Genomic DNA, 21,090 nt, shown 5'->3' on the forward strand with positions numbered 1-21,090 from the left:
GAGGCGATGCCTTTGCTCTGCCTGATCCCATCAAATCTAGCAGGGAAGGGCCTGGTCGGTACTTGGATGGGAACACCAAGAAGCCTGGTAGATGTAGTGAGTGAGTGGTTGGTGGTAGTCGTAGGGGCCGATGGCACAGATTAGTTGCCTCGCTTCCATCAGTCTACCCCAAGGCAGCTGTGGTTACAACAGTAGCTTACCATCACTGAGTATGGGTGACTGAATAATGACTACAGTGTAGTGCTTTGAGAAACTTAGTAATACAGGCTTGAAAAACTCAAAACAAGTGTAAGCCATCATTGTTATTATTAAGGCAGGTTGAAGTGTCTTGCCCTAGGACACAACAACAGTGCACGCATGCAGGAGCCGGGTTTTGAACCCCTGACCTTCCGATCATAAGACGACCCACTCTACCATCTGTAGCATTGTTGCTGTCATCAGGGTGATGGAGGGACCCGATGCGATCCCATACCAGTTTTAAGCTCTAGTGCAATATTTTATGAGATATCCGCAGCTTTTTACACATGTTTTCTATTAAAAATAAATATCGTAATGACTAGTATAGTTTGAGGAAGCAACCTCGGAGCATGTGATTATACAGAACAAGACTTTTCATTGTTTTAAGTCCATTTCCAGAACACGCTCCCAAGTTCATTGTATGGTTTGCCTGGGGTGCTGTTACAGTAGTGTGTCTTCTGAACTAATTATGAACAAATGTAGTGATGCTGGACATACATGTATTTTTAGTCTAGTGGCAGATTTAACATTTTAAATCTTTGTTTTTTTAAATAATCTATGTGTTATTTAAGACTTTTCTGTGGCAGCTGTGCAGAGTTGTGAGGTCTGCTGCAGATGACATGCTGAGGGTGGTTTCCATAGAGCTCCATGGAGACAGCTGTGGGATGTCTGAAAAACATCACTGCACTCATATGTCAGCAGGAATTTATAAAACTGCACGGCTGGGTTTTACAATCCAAAATTATATTTTGTCTTATGCAAATGTTTCCACAGACTGGGTTTGGGTGTGTTACAGTTTGGCTCTTTTGACATCTAATGAAGTCATTCACTGCCTCCTTCACTCACTGCATTATTGGCCAAGTTACATTGCAATTCACTCATTGCATTGTTTAATAGTTTTCATTGCATGGCAGTCAGTATTACAAGTTTGCACATGCTTTGTTCATATTCACTTGTGGTATAGATTATCAGCAGCCTTATTAAATCAATTGATATTCTTAAAGCTGTATTTTTTGCATAATATAGAAGTTTGTGTAATGCTACACTGTTTACGGTATGTTTAAGGTAATGAAGGTAGTCACATACCTATCAGTGGCTCCATCTGTACATTAATATCAATACCACATCATAAAGCATGTATCATGTTGAGAGTATTGAACAGAGTGCAGTTGTATGGAAGGGGGAGGGGAAGAACAAAGGAAATCAAGGAGGTGGTGGGAAACACAATTTACTAAAGGAGAAATGCCTGCCGTGTAAAACCGCAAGCGGCTGAGGCTTCAACATTTTTGCAGAGACACATCGGAGCATCCTTAAATGCAGGGACGGTGGTGAAGGAGGAGGAAAGGCGGAGGCAGCAGAGAGCAGGGGGAGGGTGCGGTGGAGTGTCTGCCGCTGCTGTCATTCTGCTGCTGCGCGCCTCAGCGGCACAAGGGTGGGCTGCTGCCAGAGAAGAGGAAGAAAAGAGGAAAGGAGGACGGGAAGAGTGGGAGAGAGAGACAGGGGCAGCACTGCAACAGCTGCGGCAGCCTGAGGAGCACACAGACCACTGCTGGGATTGCCTTAAAGGAAACATTTTATGCCTCTTTTGCACAAGGTTAAAGCAGGGAGTGTTTTTTCTCCCTGCTGATGCTGCTTTATATGCTCTGATGCAGGACGCGTGCTCAGGAATAGTGTGAAAGGCACAGAAGAATATTTAAAGATGGAGAGGAGCGACAGCACAAAGGCATATGGCCAAGCAGCAGAAGGTAAAGGAGTTGGTATGGCAGCCAAGAGGACCATACCTACGAAGTCTGGAGTGCCCCAGAGCGCACAGCGCAGTGAGCTCAAGGTTTACCGGGCAGGTAGCTCAGAGGGACGGCTACCAGTGTCCACTAGTCTCAGAAAGCAGCGGTCTATGACAAACTTAGCGGTGCTTACTGATGCAGAGAAAAAGTTGCATCTTTACGAGCCCAAATGGTGTGATGATATGGCCAAACCCGGAGCAGGGCAGAACAAGACGGGCAAGCCAAAGACAGCAGGAGGGGGCACTGGCGCCGGAGGGGGTGCCCCTCTTTCCAGAAACCTTTCCAAATCAGAGCATTCGCTGTTCCAGAGCAAACCAAAGCCCTTTGCTCCACTCGCTGCTCCAACTGCACTAAGCAAACAAAGCCGCATCCCTCGTGGTCCTTACGCTGAGGTGAAGCCCCTGAGCAAGGCACCTGAGGATGGCAAGTCAGATGATGAGATCCTATCCAGCAAGGCCAAGGCCACTGCAAAGAAACCAGGAGCAGGAGCTGGAGGGGACTCAGGGTCCAAAGGCCAAGGGGACACTTATCTAAAAGTGGACCCAGAGCTGGTGGTCACTGTGCTGGGTGACCTGGAGCAGCTGCTCTTCAGTCAGATGTTGGGTGAGTCCTGCAGTTGATGATACTCTCAAAGGCTACACAACATGTGGCTGTCATGTGCTACCAATGCTCTGCTATAGCGCTCATCAGCACGCCCCCATTCACACTGCCACCACACGGCACCTGCTTCATCCGTCGCTTTAATGCATCGAATATGCTGGAGGACCCCATTCTTGTCCTCACAAAGCATGCCCTTCAGACATTATTTTCACTGAATTCTGCCACAGCTTGGATTTCTTTGCTCATAACAGACAGATAGATGTATATTGCAACATTTAGGGTGATTATGGATAGACGTGCTATTGTTCCCAGGCCTTTTGCATGCTGCTCAGCTGTTTAAGGCTCGGTTTTATTGATTATTACGCTCTGCTTGTTTTCTGTCAAAACACTGATTGATTGCATTCAATTAATAAGGAGCTAGTCCGACCTATTCCTTATTCAGTTGTTTATTTGCCGCAACACGTGTTTATGCGCTCTATGCAGCCAAGCCATGCCATATTGAATTCATTTTAGGCACATATTTAGCCACCATTAGCTTCATTCATCGGTGGAGTATTGGCAAATGGTTCACACCCTGCTGACAGCGCTGTTGAAAATGGATAGTCTCTGAGTGTAGGTTCGGCTGAAATCTTAATTTGACAAAGATTTAAGTCATGGATTGCTCAAAGACATGTTGCTCAAATTCCACATAGCTCCTGAGATTGTATCAAAGGTTAAACACATTTGCATATTGGTCCTAGGTTGTATTTTTATGAAGACATACGACTCTCAGATTCTACAAGCAACACTGTCCATGTACATAAATAATTACATCTCCTGGCTCTAATATTCTCAGTAGTACTGGCTGCATGTTGCATCTTGATGAACATGAGTGTCCTGATTGAATTTGTTACCCATGCCTCATTATCCTATGGAGGCTATCAGTCATGTTGATCACATGGATCTACGCTCCACAGATTCAATTCTAAACATGCAAGATAAGAGGCAGGAGTGCAATGCTTCTTTGAGTGCAACCATAAACATTTTACACAATACTGTTTCTATATTATTCATCATTGGGCATAATAGTTTATTAGCCTTTTTTCAAATATTTTCTTTCTTCAGCATGCATAAACAATTGAAAGGCCACTTCTTTTTTTCACCCAAAAATGCCACAGATGAATTATTTTTAAATCTTGGGTAAAATGATCAAAATCAAGGGCTTGGTCCAAGTGAATTGAAAATCAAGCAAATTATTTATTATTATATAATTATATAATATTATGTCTTGTATTTCATTTAAATCCTTTGTTAGCAAGACGTTACGCTCCCCATTTAACACAAATGCCATCTTTCTTACTGTAAATGGACCTTTAGTCTTAAAGCCATTCAGAATATCCTTAAAGAAGCCTCTGTTTCAGCAGGATATCTCATTATGAGCACATGAAGGATGCATTTATTACGCAACAGTCTCATTGTTTTCCAGTTAGCCATAAAAGATAGTAAAAAGCAAATGCTAACATTAATCTGACCTGTCTAAGTGTGTTGGACATGGCTGCCACACTGAACTGGAACATTGCATCCCACTGGTTTATCACAAGACATGGTTTCCACTGATCAGTAAAAAGAAAACAACAAAACATGACCTTTTTTTGCAGTCAACTATAGTGTAGTGGTGTAGTGTAGTGTAGGGGATATAGTTCTCTGTAGGATACCTGACATGTTCAAACCAAATGTTATTTTACTTTATATAGACTTTGCAACAATATTGGTCCCTAAAGATACAGTAAAGAATATTGACAGAAGGGTTAATTTACTTGTATATACTAATTCACATTGCATTGCCTCAGAGCAATCTCTTCCTTATTAACAAGTATACAGGCTTTGGTATCAACCAAATTAGCATAGTATGCTCTAAAACCAGGTTACTGCTGTTTTAAACAAAACATATCCAGGTTTAACATATCATTACATTGTAACAGGTCAGAGGATTCCTCTAATTTAATGATTAAATCTGCTATATATCAGCATGATCCTGCAGTGCATCTGCCTAGAGCACTTCCTGGGATGGTGATTCATCAGCCTTTCCTTATTCAGTTTGGTCTTAGTATTCTGGCCAAGTTTACCTTTCCTGTATTGCAGGCAGGCCTTCAGCGCAGGGTGCCAGAGGACTGTCAGTCACTGCACAGGAACAAAGTGCATATTGCATTAAGTGAACTAATGGGATTCACATGTGTACATACTGTGCGTGGAATCCCAAAGACACTTACACATTCATGTGAAAGCAATACAGCAGAGCTCAGAGTATTTATCTGCAAGCTACTATTTTACAGTGAGGCTTGTCTGATTTGTTACATCCAAAAAACTACACTCCTAATAGCTTGTAATATTGATTTGTCCTGTCACTCGCAGTACAGTTGGGCATTTATTTGGCTGTTAAAGCAGATTGAGGCACATCTTGTCCATGAACACCCTGGTGGTGAGGCTAGCCTAGAGTCACACCATAAGGATGCTATTAATACTACACCAATCTACGTTAAACTCTATTTTTCTTGCAACCTCGACTTTAATTGAGTTATGCATGGGAAAACACTTGCATGCAAGGACTAAAAATAAATCGGCAAACCTCAAATAGGCCTTCTCTATGCTGACTTTCTATATGTGCTGTTTGTCCCTGGCTGATCCACAGACCCAGAGTCACAGAGGAAGCGCACCGTGCAAAATGTCCTTGACCTACGGCAGAATTTGGAAGACACCATGACCAGCCTTCGAGGGTCCCAACTCAGCCACAGGTAAGCGATACGATTAATTGTAAAAAAAACGTTGAACGTTGAATTGTCTGCAACAAGCATCAAATAAGAGTGAAATCAGCGCTAAAATGTCTTCATGTGTTAACATTTTTCTGCAACTGCTCAGAGAGTTGGCACCTGGTCCACATCTGGCTTCCCTTCTTTCTTAAAGAGCCTGTTTCAGTCTGTTTCATGGGAATTACTTCATTCAAGAAATCTCCCAGGAAAGAAACTGACTGACAGTAATTTGTTGCAACAACCACAACATAACGTGAGAGCAGAGGTGGCGCGGCCTATATTTTATTTGGATATTAAGAGTTGATTCATAACAGATGGACATCGACCACATAAAGTGGATTATCACTGAATCATGCTGTGGCTAACACGACTTGGCGCCTCATTATTGCCCCAAACTTTGACCAGTGATATAAAGAAAAACTGTATGTGAGCCTTGTTATCAGAAGGATTGTCTTTATTGTGGACATTTGAAATATATACCGGAACATTGAAATTCAACATATAAAGCGCAAAATGTATATGAATACATAAGATACAAATACATTATGTAATTTAAATGCGTATTCTGTATCATGTATTAGATAATATTGTTACCGCATTGTTACCAGTGTTAAAGCAGTACCAAGTGACTTGTTTACCTTAATATGTCCTTTTTGTAGACCCTCTGGGGTAATACAGGTGTTGATGGGATGATTGGGGGGTCTTTCATCTCCCCCTGGTGTCTCTGGCCAGAAAACCACAATTGCAACTTCCCAGCTCCGACCCGGAGACCCCAATACACACTAATGGAATTACGAAGAAGAAGCTAGCAGGCTAACGGGCAGAGCTGACTGCGGGCTAGCGCCACTTAAAGAATATTTGCAGCCAAGTTTGAGTGAAAAACATTATCTCCATTGTGTAATTGGATGTACAATTAATGAGTAAAAAAAACGCAACATGCTGCAACACCTGCAGTGGCGCTTATGGCCTCTAGGGGCATGAGTTACTTAGTACTGCTCTAATCTTGATGCAAAGTATTGGTCCATTTAACCTTGACCCACTTTTTCTGCAAATAAGAAAGGAGTCAGACTGCTATTAAGTTCTTTTTTGCACAGTTAAACATAATGGCAGAGTAAATGAGTAATGCACAAAAAGACCAATCTTTTCATGGCCAACTCCTATTCCTTTGCGTTCAATGTCACCGTTTTTGCTTTAGTCCCAGAAGATATTGCAACATAACTGCAGCATGTAGGTCAGCGGCGACTCAATGAACTTTTGGATTCCTTTAAAAACCTTTCAGATCTATAAAAAGCATCAAAAATACTGGGTCAGTGTTTATAACTTTCTGAGCAGTGGCAGCTCCAAACCAGGCCGTAACTCTTAACATGTTCTGTTTTCTCTAGTTGCGTGGACAGCAGCAACGTTGGCTATGACAGTGATGAGACCAACGCCCGCAGCCTCTCCAGTCTGTCCAACCGTTCCTCGCCTCTGTCCTGGCGCCATGGACAGTCCAGCCCTCGCCTTCAGGCCGGGGACGCTCCCTCTTCCACGGGAGGGGGTTACCAGGGCAGTAAGAGCAGCTCCCAGTACACGGCCCACACCATGCCGGCCCGCTGCCCTGGACGTCTCAGCAGCACGTCACGCATCGAGCTCATTGAGGGCCTCGATGCGGACGACCCAGACCTGAAGTCCGGTTACCTGAGCGACAGCGACCTTCTGGGCAAGAGCCTGCCGGACGATGACGACGACAACCTGGCTAATGGGTAAGAGCAAAATCGACACGTGTGGAATTCAGCGTGTGGTGTTGCCGTGACAACTGCTGCTGGTTTGTCCTTTCTGTGTCCACCTTTTGACTTGTAAAAGGTCAGGTTTGCTGGAGGGTTGCATTCGAGTCACAACAATCAATAGTAATGTCCCTGGATTGCGAAAAGCCAATGGCGTATTTGCTAGTCCTACTTTTTAAGACAAATTCTGAGAAACACTATTGACAGTGGCGAATACACTGCAAAAAGTAATTAACTAGACTAGTATAAACATCTCAATTTGAGCATAATAATCAATTTTTTTGTTGTTTTGACTGCTTAAGATGTGGTTAGGCATTTGTCCTAGATTATTTCACTTGTTCTGAGATGTTTCTGACTCATTTCAACACATTTCGTCCTTATTTCAGGTAATTTTCTTTGCCAATGGGGTAAGAAAATTGTTCTTATCTCATTGGCAATATTACTTTCTTATTTCAAGCGAGATTTACATTAGAACTGGTATGAAATGTCCTCAAACAAGCAAAGTAAACTTGGTCCGATCAGGAAAAGTGTCTAAATGAGTGAAAACCGTTCAAAACAAGATACATTTCCTCAATTCCAGTCATTTAAGCCAATGCTTGATATTGACTTTTTGCAGTGTAGAGTTTGTAGAGTATTTTGGGATATATAAAGCAAAAGAAGGGGATTTTTATTTTACCAGTGTGAAGCAAGTACCAGTGGTTAAAGAATCAGTACAAACCAAGAGTCTGGTAGATGTATCTGCTCACATGGTTTAGAAGTAGATCAAAGCTTAGGGGTATAAATCTTTGCGAGCCCAGGCTTTGACTTCTGAGAGATGTTTTAAGGGACTTCAACTTGCTGTCGGTGCAATAGTTGAGAGTTGCCTGCGAAATCTGCGAAATAGATCTCCTTCGCATTCCCCCTGCTCAGTTGTGAGTGATTCACTATTTGATTGAGTCCAGCATTAAACTAAAATATAAAGCACGCTGTAAAAGAAAAGTGTAAATCTTTCATCTTCCACGTGGACAGCAGAGTCAAGGGGAAGTGAAGGAATCCAGGGCAGTGCGCTACTGCGGTTTTGGAGCTTTATCACTGTGGCACGTGCAATGAGACCTAAGCTCAGCCTCGAGAGCATTAAGGGAGTGCTGCGAGCCAGGTCATGTTTTTACTTACCAGAGAGCGCTTTAAGAACGAGGCAAAATTGGGGACTTTCTTCGAAGGGAAATAGATGCAGGGGAAAAATGAGTGGGTAATTTAAAGCGAAGTGCCTTGGAATGAGGGGTTAAGAGTAATCAGACTAACATTATAATGGCCTTGTTGTACACTGATTAAAGAGTATAAGAGAAGTTTAGGTTTGACATTCTGGGAAGAGAGTTGAAAAGGGTCAATCCTTTGCATGACTCTCTAGGTATCATTAAGTTAAACTCGACTGATGCCAAACAACGTGCGTGGAAGCTGAAGTAGTTGAGAATCTTTTTGGACGAACATTGATAGGATTAGGAGCGTGTTCATGAACTGGACTAACCTTACAGTTCAAATTCAGCAAAGCAAGATTGAGATGGACATTGGCCCTTTGCTGAGGGATTGTGGGTTGCACTTTAATTTACTGCACTACTTGCACACTTTGCCCAATGACCCCTAAATTATGGCTAGTATTTCCTTAAAAATAATACGGGAACAGGGCTGCAAAATGCATTATCCACGGTTATCTCTTGTATCTATTATTATTCATGTTTATGTTATTTATGCTGTCCTGTGAAGTAGCTTGTAACAAGATTATGAATTACTTTTGTGACTGGTTGCAGGATAACAAGCTTGTGGCCAGTGTTCTTTTTTTTGACCATCTCTTAATATAATTGTTGTGTCCTCTTTTCTAGAAACCCTAATTTACTTGAATATTAATGACTTTGCTGCTGTTGGTGATTTCTGCAGCAAATCTAATCCAGTCTCATAAATAAGCCAAGCTCAAACCCTGTTGCTAAGTGAGCTAATCTCTTTTTTTGAAGACGGCGCAACAGCTCGCGGCCTAATTTCCTCGGCTACGTGTGATACATTTGCATTCGCACTGTACAGCCTTGTCACACATTCCCAGCTTTGCTCATTGAGGACCATTAGCTACCGGCAGCACTTGAAAATAGATCCCTGGGTGTAGCCATGGCAACGGCGCTGAAATCGGACTGTTAAGAGAGGCGCGATTGTGCTCCTCTTCACCCCATATCTTCTTCCTAATGTACGTTGTGCTATGAACAATTTTTAGCCCAATAGGTTTTATGTCTGTTTATCATAATGTCCAGATGTGTATTTATGACGTTATAACATCATCTCATCTATCTGTGTCGCAATTTAAAGGGTCGCAATTAACACATTTTCTTGTATGAAATTAATGTCATTCTTGTATTTGTTTGCCAGTTCATGGGGCTGCACAATATATCACCAAATTATCGCTATCCCAGTAGCAGGTGTCACAATATTCGCAAGAAGACGAGATGTAAAGCAAAATCCCTATGGTTTTCCATTTGACTGATGTAGATTAGAGATGCACCGATCCAGTTTTTTTGCTACTGATGCACATTCTTGGGTTTGAGTATCTGCCGATATCCGATACAAAGAGACTTTTTAAAAGTGAAACATTTTAATTGACTCTTCTCCATTGTTAGATCAATAAAGTCATATGATATTGTCATGTTACAGATGAATTATCAATATCTATTGATAAACTCTTGGATAAACATTTAACAAGGATCACTGGATTTTTTTACTCTAAATATCCGTGGGTGTATGACAGGCTCTAGGTTGCATTGATATAAACAACTCACATTAAGTGATCTGATATTACAAATATGTGAGATCAGTTATTTCTTAAACTAAAATGCAAACTCTTGGCTTCAGCAGTGGCCGATTTTATTTTATTTGGCTACTTTATGTGTTTCTATTATAGTTTCTGTTCCAGCGTTGATTGGTTTTTGTTTGCATTAGCTCCCACTACCTTTAGCATGCTATTGCTAACCGCAGAATTTTGCGATGGAAGTCTCCTGGTTCTTAGCTTTACAATAATATACAGCATGCCCATAATCACGTCGAGAGCCAAAACTGGTATCGATTCAATAGGGGATATTTGTAGCCGATATTTGATATTGTATTTTTTCCAGTATCGGCTCCGATATCCGATACCAGTATCAGATCGATGCATCCATATGTAAAACTGTACGTAAGCTTATTTTTTTGGACGATTTGAGGAAATGACAATTTCCATCTAGTCCCTAGTGATTTTTTGTTTATTTGTTGTAACTGTGTGAAATGATTCTGAATATCACAATAGTATTATTGTAATATACAGTGGGGAAAGTATTTGGTCAGTTTCACATAGACATTCTATTGGATTTTGGCCAAATCCTTTTTTTCCCCACTGTAGTTATCGACCTTTTACTCATCGTACAGACCTAGCAGTTCATATTTCAATCTTCTCTCAAATTTGTTTACTCCTTAACTGCTTTGTGAATGGAAACTTGACTTAAATATAGAAATAACAAACTAGTTGCAAATGACAAGTTGGTTTTCCCATATTGTCCAGCCATTTTGCATTGTTTACTTAGCCGTGTATATAAAGCTGCCGAGTAGATCACTCCGCACATCGCTGACTGTCTAATGGATATTGATTTTACTCATACAGACAACAAGCTATCTGAGACCAAATGTGTCTGGCCTGATGGTAATCACTGCTCCAGTTGGGCTCATCAATAATGTAATACTCCATATTTTCCACCAGGCCATGTGTCTAATGATCAGTGGCCTATGTTTGGACACACTTTAACCTATTTTGAGTCTTAGCATGAGATCAAGCACATTGTTCTCCATTATTTGCCATTCACACATAGTATGTAATGTTTCTTTTTAGTCACCAAGGGTTTATTATGCATAAAACCTTTAGTTTAGACCTTAACAAAGTTACAGACAGTTCTGAATTGCATGTGATTCCTGTATTATTCAAGGAATAGACCAGGTGTTGTATGCTTACTATTACCAATTTAGCAACTATTACCAAATCAGTTTTTAACCATTGACAAATATTTGTCCAATTCAAAATTCTAGTCCTCCTTAGGTTGTAGGTTAAAGATCACGCACAATCTTTGCCGCCACATTGTCTACAATGATCCCTGACTGGCATCACTCAGCTTCGTATACCCACTCCTTTATCATCAGAGCTTTAAGTGACTGCTTTAAGTGTTGAGATGGTTTCCTTTCCCTCTGCCCACATTTGCCACACGAAGAATCTAAATGCTTTTCCTGCTCATATCCCTCACACTGTTTGGTGCCATGCGAAAGCACGCCATATTTTACAGCCTCATATTTAAGGCCATAATCATACAGTAGGCACAGACTCCTTTTTCTCATTTCTGGAAAATGAATCATGAAGAATATTTTGCAGTCTGGGTTAAGTTAATGGAGTCAAGTCAATTATATTTGATATTACAGACATATAGCAGTTGTGTTTATTAGTATTTTAGGTACAGGGAAGTCATTACTTTTTTCCATTCCATATTTCCATTGTTCCCAAAATTAAAAAAAATCTGTCTGTGAAGAACTATAACCTATTATATGTATATCACTATGTTTACTGTGAATGTGAGGACTGAACCAGAACAAAACCAAGGCCAATTCAGACCATCTTTCCCTGTATAGCCCAAAAGCAGCGTTAAAGAGTCGCGTGTGCGTATTACTGTTTGCGCTTGTCATTTGAAAACATGCAATGCCGATCTTAAAAAGGTACAGCATGCAATTCTGTATGAATGGCACCCGCTTGTGTCCCTGCTATAGCAGCATACAGCAGCAGTGCAGAGCGGAGAGAGAGAGGAGGCGGGTACAGCAGCATCGCGCCTCACATCATGCGGCAGCCTGGGATGTGCTGCCATGGCAACCATTTTGCACTGACCCAGTGATGGGAGCAGTGTGTCAGTGTGAATGTGTGTAAGAGGGGGCGTGTGCACTGACAGAGAGAGACTGATGGCGCTAAAGCGCGGCTGGTGTGAGGATGCATGCAAACGGTTAATTGGATTGTTGTGTAATTGGTGTCACAGACAAGAGCTGCGAGTGCGCCTGTGTGCTGCAGGCTTCTGTTTGCAGCGCCATGCTTTTGTAGCTTTGGATTGTCAAGATTTGAAATGTGTTGAGTTAAAGAAGGTTTGCTTTCATAACCCACACTGATGGTCTTTTATTTAAATCAAAAATTATGCAACATACAGTACCTTCTTTAGTATTCACTGTTTCACTCTTTTCATAATTGAATATACAGCTGCTGCAAGGTCGAACTAAGGCAGGGCATTTGCAGTAAACTATACTATTGCCGGGAGGTAGGTTTGAACTTGGGTTAGAATCCCAGTACAGTCAGGGCTTTTTTTTGTGGAGTTTGCCTGTGCTCCTGGTCCCTTACCTTTAAAAACATGCTGCACCGGTTGGTCTTGAATTACCTTAAATCAATACCCAGCACAAAAAAGCTAGGGGACAGTTGACTTGCTGTGGCAAACTGAAAGCAGCTGATAAGCCTTTACCCTGCTCCTCTGACGATGTCATCTCCATGGTGACCACAATAAGGCTTTGCTTGTCAGATCAAAGCCGGCCTTTTTTATTTGGGGAGGGAAACCCATCCACATTTTTCATCAACTCTTAACAAGTGGAAACTGTTCTTTTTTTAGAGCCACATTCTCCACTTTTTCTTCAGCCATTTGATCTGCGCTTCAGTCTGTCTGCATTTCATTTCCTCTTCCTGCATGAGCTGGACCTCTCCATAGACACCAAATGTTTCCTCACACGTTTTTTTTTGACCTACTTACTTCAAAAGGATCGGTCTTAGTGGCGACCCCAGATTTTCGGTGCTTGCTCTTTTGCAGACCCACCACTCAGGGTCACTCCTTTATGGGGTATGGGTCAGGAAGAAAAGGATGTGGTTTGCCTGCCCGTGACAACAAATAACAAAGGCACAGTTTCCTTTAGATTTGCTGCATAATGTGTTATAGTAACTAGGGCTTGACATGGATTTTTCCGATCTTTGGCCTCTATGACTAGTCTTTTTCAAATGTGATGCATTTAGTGGTTTTGCAAGCCACAATTTATGTAGCTAGGAAGTTTTTTCTTATACCTTTTTTTTTAATTATTGCTATGAATTAAAAATAAAACATGTGTCCAGCTAGCCTCTGGATTTTCTCTGGTCTGCTGTACAGTCTTGCTTTTTCTATAAGTTTAATAAAAAGGGATTTCGTTAACTTTATGTAGACTGAGCTATCTTATTTTATTTTATTTTAGTGCAGTGCCCAAAGTTGCAAGTCCAGTGAGAGTAAAAGTGTCGAAGTTTTTACAAGAAGACCATCCTGAAGCTACACCAGCTGAGAACCACTGACATACAGCAGACACAGACCCCTACATTGTGTAGCACCAAACACATATGGGGTGAATATGGGGTTCACCTTCTACAGCAAGGGTCACTGAAGCACCGCCCCCTCCCCGCCAGCCGCACCAGTCCCATGTGTAAGTCAGGCATTACTGCAGCACCCAGGGGAGACATGAATCATCACTGTATCATGTCTGCATGTGGTCGTCTGGGTGTGCAATGTAGTTGTGTGTTGAGGGGAGAAAACTGGGCCCCAGGCAAAAGATGTGATTCATTTTTCATAATATTTTAACAGCCGGCGTATCATGTGGACCGTGGGAACTTGGAATTTGCAAATTTGTAAATCAATGTTACAGCCCTGGCTTGTTCAGCACAAGTTAAAATGGCATTTGCTTAAAGCTGTATTTGTAAGCTAATGTGTTAAAAGTCTACCCTAGTCATTTTTCTAGTTTAAGGCGGGCGAAGGCAGTCTGACTTCCAGAACCATTTACAGCGCTGATGTAGTGCTCACAGCAGGGGAGAAAACAGACCAATTTGCTGAGGTCTCATAAAAATACAGCCCAGAACTGTTCTCACTGGACACATTTTTCAGCTATGTGTCCATAAACCCATGTCCTTGATACAAAACTTTCTATTTCAAAACAATAATTGATAATAATTACTCTAATAATAATAATTGTTTTAGTGCATTTTTATGTTTTATATGACACAACCATTTTATAAGCATTTTATACGCTTATTCTCAACTTCACTTTTTTTAGTCAAGACTGGGATGGTGAAAGTGCTAATTATTTCATGTGCTTACTCTGCCTCCTGCTGGACATGCTCCATCACGACAGCGCCTTTGAAATATCTGCCTCAACAATAGCATTGATTGATGCACATTTTTTAATGTAGCTCAGAAGAAGATGAACATAATTTTGTATTATTATGGATGACTTATTCTAAACTAAACAGAGATCTATTTAGTGTAAGATTACTTTTTTGATGGGCTTGTTTGTTGGCCCGATATTTTTACACTTACAATTATGTCATCAACCTGATTCTCAACTTGTAGTAATAGTTTACTGAATTAGCAAATCTTGGCAAAAAATAAATAAATCATGAAATCAAATCATGAAAGTCACGTCATGTAACCTCATTTTCACTGATCCTTTGCAGATGTTTTCTCTGGATCTTAATTTTAAATATTTGTAAATTCCCCTAAACCTTTGCACATTTGATTAATGAATCACCTTGTACAGGCAAACATGAAGAGGATGTTTCCGTCACAAGCCGTTTGGTTATCTGAGCGAGGCAGCTGCTCAATGCAAACAGGGCTTCAAGGCTTTTAAGTTGACAGTTTGTTTAGGAGTGCTGTGGCCTGTCGGGGATAAACAGGGCAAAATGACCGACATTATTTCAGAAAAATGCAAAACAATCTTCACTTCGGAAAAAATAAATGTGAGAAAATCGAGTTTTGAAGCCGCCGGCATGTAATCAAAGGGGACCTTAGGGGCAAAAACGAATTGCGACCGACCGAGATTGAGATGATAGGAGGCACAGACAAAACAATCCAGCGTCGAGCTGAAATCTCACTGTGAAATGTGAGCAGTCAAAAACAAAGCCATCTTGAAATAAATTTAAAAGCACTTCTTTTTGAGGTCTAATGTGGAAAAGAAGACGTTAAATAAACGCATCTACAGGGATTTTGTGGTCTGCTTAAAATCCAACTTGCATCAGCTTTTTTCCTGACAGTTCTGTGAATAACATTTGGAAACACGTTCACGCTGCTGGATTACTCACGATATAATACGGCACACATTATTTCCTCATTTATCATAAAAAACATTCTTTCAGGTCGTATAGGTGGAGTAGGATAATAGATTTACCAAGAGCGATCTTTATAAACTGCTTTCACCTAAATGGGACTGCTGAGGAAGGGTGGACTAAAGAGGTTTGTAGCCCAAAGTCCTGAGTGTAGAGAGAATTGGTGAAGTCATCCTTGAGACTGTTCCATTGCTAATGAGAGGGAGACAGGGTTTTCCAAGGCTGCCCATGGCTCACTGGAGGTCTTCAGCTCATTTAAGGATTTGTGGTTGAACTCTGATTCAAGATGGACTGATGTTTTTCCAGCAAGCCCCCATAGGTAGGACTCTTTTGTCCAGATTTAGAGGCTTACAGTCAAAGAAAGTTGTTGTCGGACTATTTTCAGTAATTACTTTGTATTAGGTCAAATTAGATCACATGACACAATCTTGGCTAAAGAACAGTCATTGTTTACCAAGCTGTAACATAGGTTTGTTTGGGTGTATACATTTGTTCAAAGCTCAAAGACATTTTGTAAGTGAGTAAGTTACTCCAGTACATTCACCTGTGCAATTTTACGCTTATTTAGTTCAGATCAGATTGTTTTATGTTTGAATAATTTGCCTCTACATTAAGTGCATTGAGCGATCATAGTTTATAGAAAAAAAGCGTGCCGTGGCCCTTCTCAGTAGAAACCCGTTTAGCATCACGCTGAGCTCCTGCCTCTCCTCCGGCCGCTCGTCATCCCGCTGCTCTCTGCGGAAGGGGAGTCACTGCTCCCTTTGAAGCACCAGACCAGTCTGCTCCAGGCTGAGGCTGAGGGAAGGGTCGTTTTCTTCTCTCAGTTTATGTGCCCTGGCATTCACAAGACCTGGAAAACTGTTAAGCTCGAGAAACGGGACAAATGAACGGGCGCATTTTAGTTGGAAAGGTGTCACCTTTGCCGTCAGCAGCAGGAGCTAGAAGGGCACATTTTACAACAAGGTAAAGTCAGTGGACTAGTCTACTTTTTTTGTACTGCTTTAGCCTTGAAATGTGTGTGTTTTGTCTTGTTGTGTCTTGTACTTCTGATGAATGAAAAGGCTGGCATTGTAAGGTTCCTTTATCTTCATTTAAAACCGCTTTCTGTCTGGCCAGTATGGAACTTGAATATATTTTGTATTTTCCTCCCAATTCGTGCCGTTGTCCATATCCTTGTTTCAGCATGCCACCTGCCAAAGCAGACTAACAGGTCTTGGGCTGGCTGTTCACCCAAAGCGCACCTTTTTTTAACCAAAGCATAGTCCGAATCAAAAATGATTAGGAGCTAGCTGCATAAAATCAAAAGAAGCGTTGGAGGCAAGCCAATAAACACACACAGCCTAATTGCCACCCTGTACAAAAGTAAGCACAATCTGACACACTCCCACTGTGTTTCTGGGCTGCACCTCTGGGAGCAGACAGTTGGAATAACCTCATTCAGAATCCACTCACCCTGACTCTGGATTGTTCATGTCTGTCTCAGCTGACTCAGTGCTGGTATTGTTCAAACACCACATACTTGCAATCCACATGTGGGGGTGATGGAAACAAAAACAATCAATGCGGGACTTGATATTTCAAAACGTCTAAATGACCGCACTGGTGTTTGTTTCAGGAAGCGTTGAATACATTTCCGACACTGTTTTCCATAAATCTTCCGTGGATGTGCACCAGAGTTTCAACACCGATGGGCTTCGTTTTACAGCTGTGGCCATAAAACCATGTGATTAAACCTATTTCCAAAAGTGTGTAGGACATTTTTATCTTCCTCTGTTTTTTTTTGAGTGCACTTCCTTGTTCCATTCCTTTCGCTAATTGCAGACTGCACACCCACAAAGAGCTGCTCCTCTCAGTCGAGGGAAGGCAGCCGAAAGTGAAAAGCTCCCGCAGTGACTCAGCTTTAAAGCACCTTCGCTCTGCAATCGTTTTTTTTTCTTTCTTTTTTTTGTGAGCCAGCTTCAACTTGATTACCATTCGCGGTTGCCAATGGTAATGATGGGGAACATGCAGTAATCACGGCCGGACTTGCATTCAGTAGCTCCACAACTTGTAAATTTAACAAGGCATTAGTACTGCTGAATCTAAAAGTGGTAAGCCATAAATTTTAAAGCCTCACCATCCTCGTGTAGCGGCTACAGCTGTTAAACTGCTATGGGTTTAAAATGTACTCTTTATAGACTGTGTTTAAGGACAGAAGTCAGTAAATGTCTTTTTGTTTGCGCAGAATACCAGGTTACTGACACATTCTGTTTCTGCATGATTTGTTCCTCTTAAGTCAAGAAGAAGCTCTGCACAAGCTGATACACTTTTAGATGTCTGTACATGTTTTGTACTTCATTTTGAGTCACAAGGCAAGATAAATGGGGGTATCATCAGGCTGTGGGAAGTTGACATAATGCCAAATCCTTATAAAGGTTACTACATATTAGCATATCACTTTAAATGGGTTCTGATAGTGAGGTGCATGTTCAGAGCACTGGTTTGGGTTCATCGATTGCATATTTTGGGTGTGGTGAAAACCATTGTAATTTCAGAGTCTTAACAATATCGCCATTGAAGCCTTAGTCACCATATGGCTGGTTGCTATTACCACGTCCAAGCAGATGCGCCCATTTTCAAATTACTTGCTTGTTTGAGCATGTGGTCTCCTGCAAGGACAACTTACTGTAGACAGATGGCCTCCAGTTTTTCCTCTTTTCTGCCCTGATTAAAACGCTGTTCATCGTAGACCTATTGTGTGTGGGTATTGTTTTGTTTCAGGTGGGATGAGAGCAGCTCGATCAGCAGTGGCCTCAGCGATGGCGACGGAGAAGGCTCAGAGAATATCAGCTCGGAGGAGTTCAACGCCAGCTCGTCCCTAAACTCGCTCCCGAGCACGCCGTTAGGATCCAGGCGAGCCTCCTCTGCCATGGTGAGCAAACTTAACATATAGGCAACGGCGTGGATTTTAGGCTGGCTTCCGTTACAGTATTACTTTCTTTGTAGGGGGTGGATTCTGAGCAAATGCTGTGAATGTTCCTTCAATGTTTTACACATATTGTACATGTTTCTGTGGTATGTTTGTATTACTCACACCAAGAGCATGCATTTTGGCAAGGAAAACAACTAGGAACAACTTCACACTCAAAGAAACTGAACAACACTTCATGGACCATCTGTCAGCGTACTCTGAGCCAAAATACAGCATACCCATTTGTCCTCAGTTGTATCTTTTCAATGCCCCAAAAGTGTTTTCTATTTCGCACAGTGCTTTCTTTAATCTCCATATCTCCAACTGCACATTCCTAGGAATGCGACTTAGATGAGGCGAAAGATTAGCACAACAGTGAACGCTTATTTCCATAGATAACGCAAACCATGCCTGATGTTTTTTACCCTTACTGTGCCCCCTGTGCTCTGCCCTCCTCAGCTCCGCACAGATGCAGAAAAGCGCTCCCTGGTGGAGAGTGGACTTTCATGGTACAGCGAGGACAAATCCAGCTATAAGCTCGACCGGGCCAGCTTTCACACAGGAAGCCTCAAGTCCGAAGCGCCGAGCAAGTGGAGGAAGAAGCCCCCGAGTTTAAGCGAGGACTTTGGCAAGGGAGAAGCCAAGAAGCCCCAGAGTTTAGGGCAGCCGGGGAGCTTCAGGAAAGGCAGAAATCCCCCTGTCGGAGTGACCTCTCCCATCACCCACACCTCCCAGAGCATGCTTAAAGTAGTAGGTAAGCAGATCTCAGAAGCATAATTTCAGTTTCCCTGGCACACAATATACTGGCAATAAGTTTTCTAACTACATATTTAGTGCACTCATTCACCAATCCCACAAACTACTCCGGTGATAATACTGGAATGCATTTTATGGGGTAAGCACAAAGATTAATGTTCATACAGCCCGTGATTCAGGCTTATATCAGGGCTTGGGTATGTAAAAGCTACTAAATCTAGCTGTTTATTTCCCTTCTCACATATACTTAGAGCTTCTTTGGATTTAAAGTTGATCAGAACAAAGACTATGCTGACTGAACATTTCTGTCTGAAGTGATTTGTTACTGTCCATCTGTTTCAATCCAGGCTGTGGGTAATATTTTATTGAAGTTACCTGAGCTAACCCCAATAGAAAATTCTCCAACAGTCTGGTTGCATAATGGTTCAGAAAATAATATTTCTATTAATAACATGTTGTTTTTGTCTGTGCAGCCCCTAAAAGTGAAAAGCCACAGGACAAATCTCGGATTTCTGTCAAAACGGCTGGTCTTCAGCGGTCTCGGTCTGATGCTGGCAAGGATCACCATGGAGAATACCGCAAACCTCCTTCAGGTCTAGTCAAGCCCACTGCTGGAGCCTCATTTGGTTACAAAAAGCCCACAGCCACTGGTACCGCTACTGTCCTGACAGCAGGGGGAGCCACCATCTCCAGTGGATCTTCTACTCTGGGCAAAAGCCCCAAGTCATCTGGCATCCCGGTGAAGCCAGTGGGGGCACCAACAGGCCGTAAAAACAGTTTTGATGCAGGCAGTGAGCAGGGCTTCCTGGGGCCCAATGCCCGGAATAGTATTCAGTATCGCAGCCTGCCCCGACCTGCCAAATCAAGTACACTCAGTGTCATCGGGCGACCAGCATCTCGTCCTCCCAGTGGGATTGTTGACCCCAGCCTGTTGAGTCTTAAGCCGATGTCCATTGGCACTGCAGGGCCACGGGTCAAAGAACCCAGCAACTGCAGCGGGAAAATGACTAATCGCACAATATCCGGCCCAGTGAATCAGACTGACCGAGAGAAGGAGAAGGAAAGAGCCAAAGCCAAGGCTGTGGGTGCAGACATAGACTGTGGTTCTCTGAAAGGAGACGACTCTCAGTCACAATGCACAGAGGAGCCAATGAAACTGCATGGGCTCAGACGCACCAGCAGCAGCAAATACCCTGATCTCTCATCACCTACAACACCAAGGTCTTTATTCACTCAGTAACTGGCCTTTTTTTTACTCATTGTTGATAAGAGTCACTCACAGTCAACCAAACTTTCTGTATATTCCATTATGTTGATGCATATCCCAGATCATGCTATACATGTTAATGCTATTTTCTTGATACGCTAAATGAAGGGACTATACTGCATATGGGGGATTCATGACGATAGAGGTCGATTGTCAAAAGCAAATCAAATCAAATGAAGTAATTGCGTCTAATGGCTTTGCATTTGTTTGTTGCTAATATAGAATGAAGTCATTTTGCCATCCACCCAGCCTGGCACACCTGGACAAGATGAACTCCAACAGCCTTGACTCCTGTGTGACCATCCATGACCTCCCTCCCAAAGTACCCCCGTACTCTAAGCTCCAGGACCTGGCAGGCTGTCACTCCGGAGGCCGCCTCACTCCCAGCCCGGCGCCTGTGCTCCACCTGGACTCCTCCAGCTGCTATGAGAGTCGCACCGGGTCACCGCTTCTCTACCCCAAACTGTCGGGCATGCACCGCAGCCTGGAGTCCCTGCCGCTGCAGATGAGTGTGCCCTCGAGTGCCAGGTTTGGCATCACTGACATGCAAGACAAAGAACAACGGGGCACAGGCACCTGGGGGTCCGTAACCAGGACATCACTACAAGACAGGTACAGCGGCTTGTGCTTTGCAAAGAAAATGAAGAGAAGAAAAATGTACCAAACAGTGTAATTAATGTTCTGCGTTCTCTGTGCAGCCTTCAAACAGACAGGAACACATTTCCTAAGAAAGGCTTAGAGTAAGTCCAATCTCCCCCCCACCCCTACTAAAAGATC

The 21,090-nt window shown here is 42.4% G+C and overlaps 1 protein-coding gene across 1 annotated transcript in view; it reads left to right on the forward strand.

Annotated features, from left to right (window-relative positions):
* Positions 1-1,627: 1,627 nt before the first annotated feature.
* Positions 1,628-21,090, forward strand: part of nav1b (neuron navigator 1b) — a 32,791-nt gene continuing 13,328 nt past the window's right edge. The window contains exons 1-8 of the mRNA XM_079579026.1: positions 1,628-2,624; positions 5,290-5,392; positions 6,790-7,149; positions 18,101-18,251; positions 18,750-19,044; positions 19,520-20,267; positions 20,536-20,925; positions 21,012-21,053. Coding sequence (XP_079435152.1) covers positions 1,937-2,624; positions 5,290-5,392; positions 6,790-7,149; positions 18,101-18,251; positions 18,750-19,044; positions 19,520-20,267; positions 20,536-20,925; positions 21,012-21,053 — 2,777 coding nt within the window. The 5' untranslated portion in view covers positions 1,628-1,936. The remainder of the gene's footprint in view (positions 2,625-5,289; positions 5,393-6,789; positions 7,150-18,100; positions 18,252-18,749; positions 19,045-19,519; positions 20,268-20,535; positions 20,926-21,011; positions 21,054-21,090) is intronic.

Source organism: Gobius niger, assembly GCF_951799975.1.
Source record: "Gobius niger genome assembly, chromosome: 20".
Classification (NCBI taxonomy): Eukaryota; Metazoa; Chordata; class Actinopteri; order Gobiiformes; family Gobiidae; genus Gobius; species Gobius niger.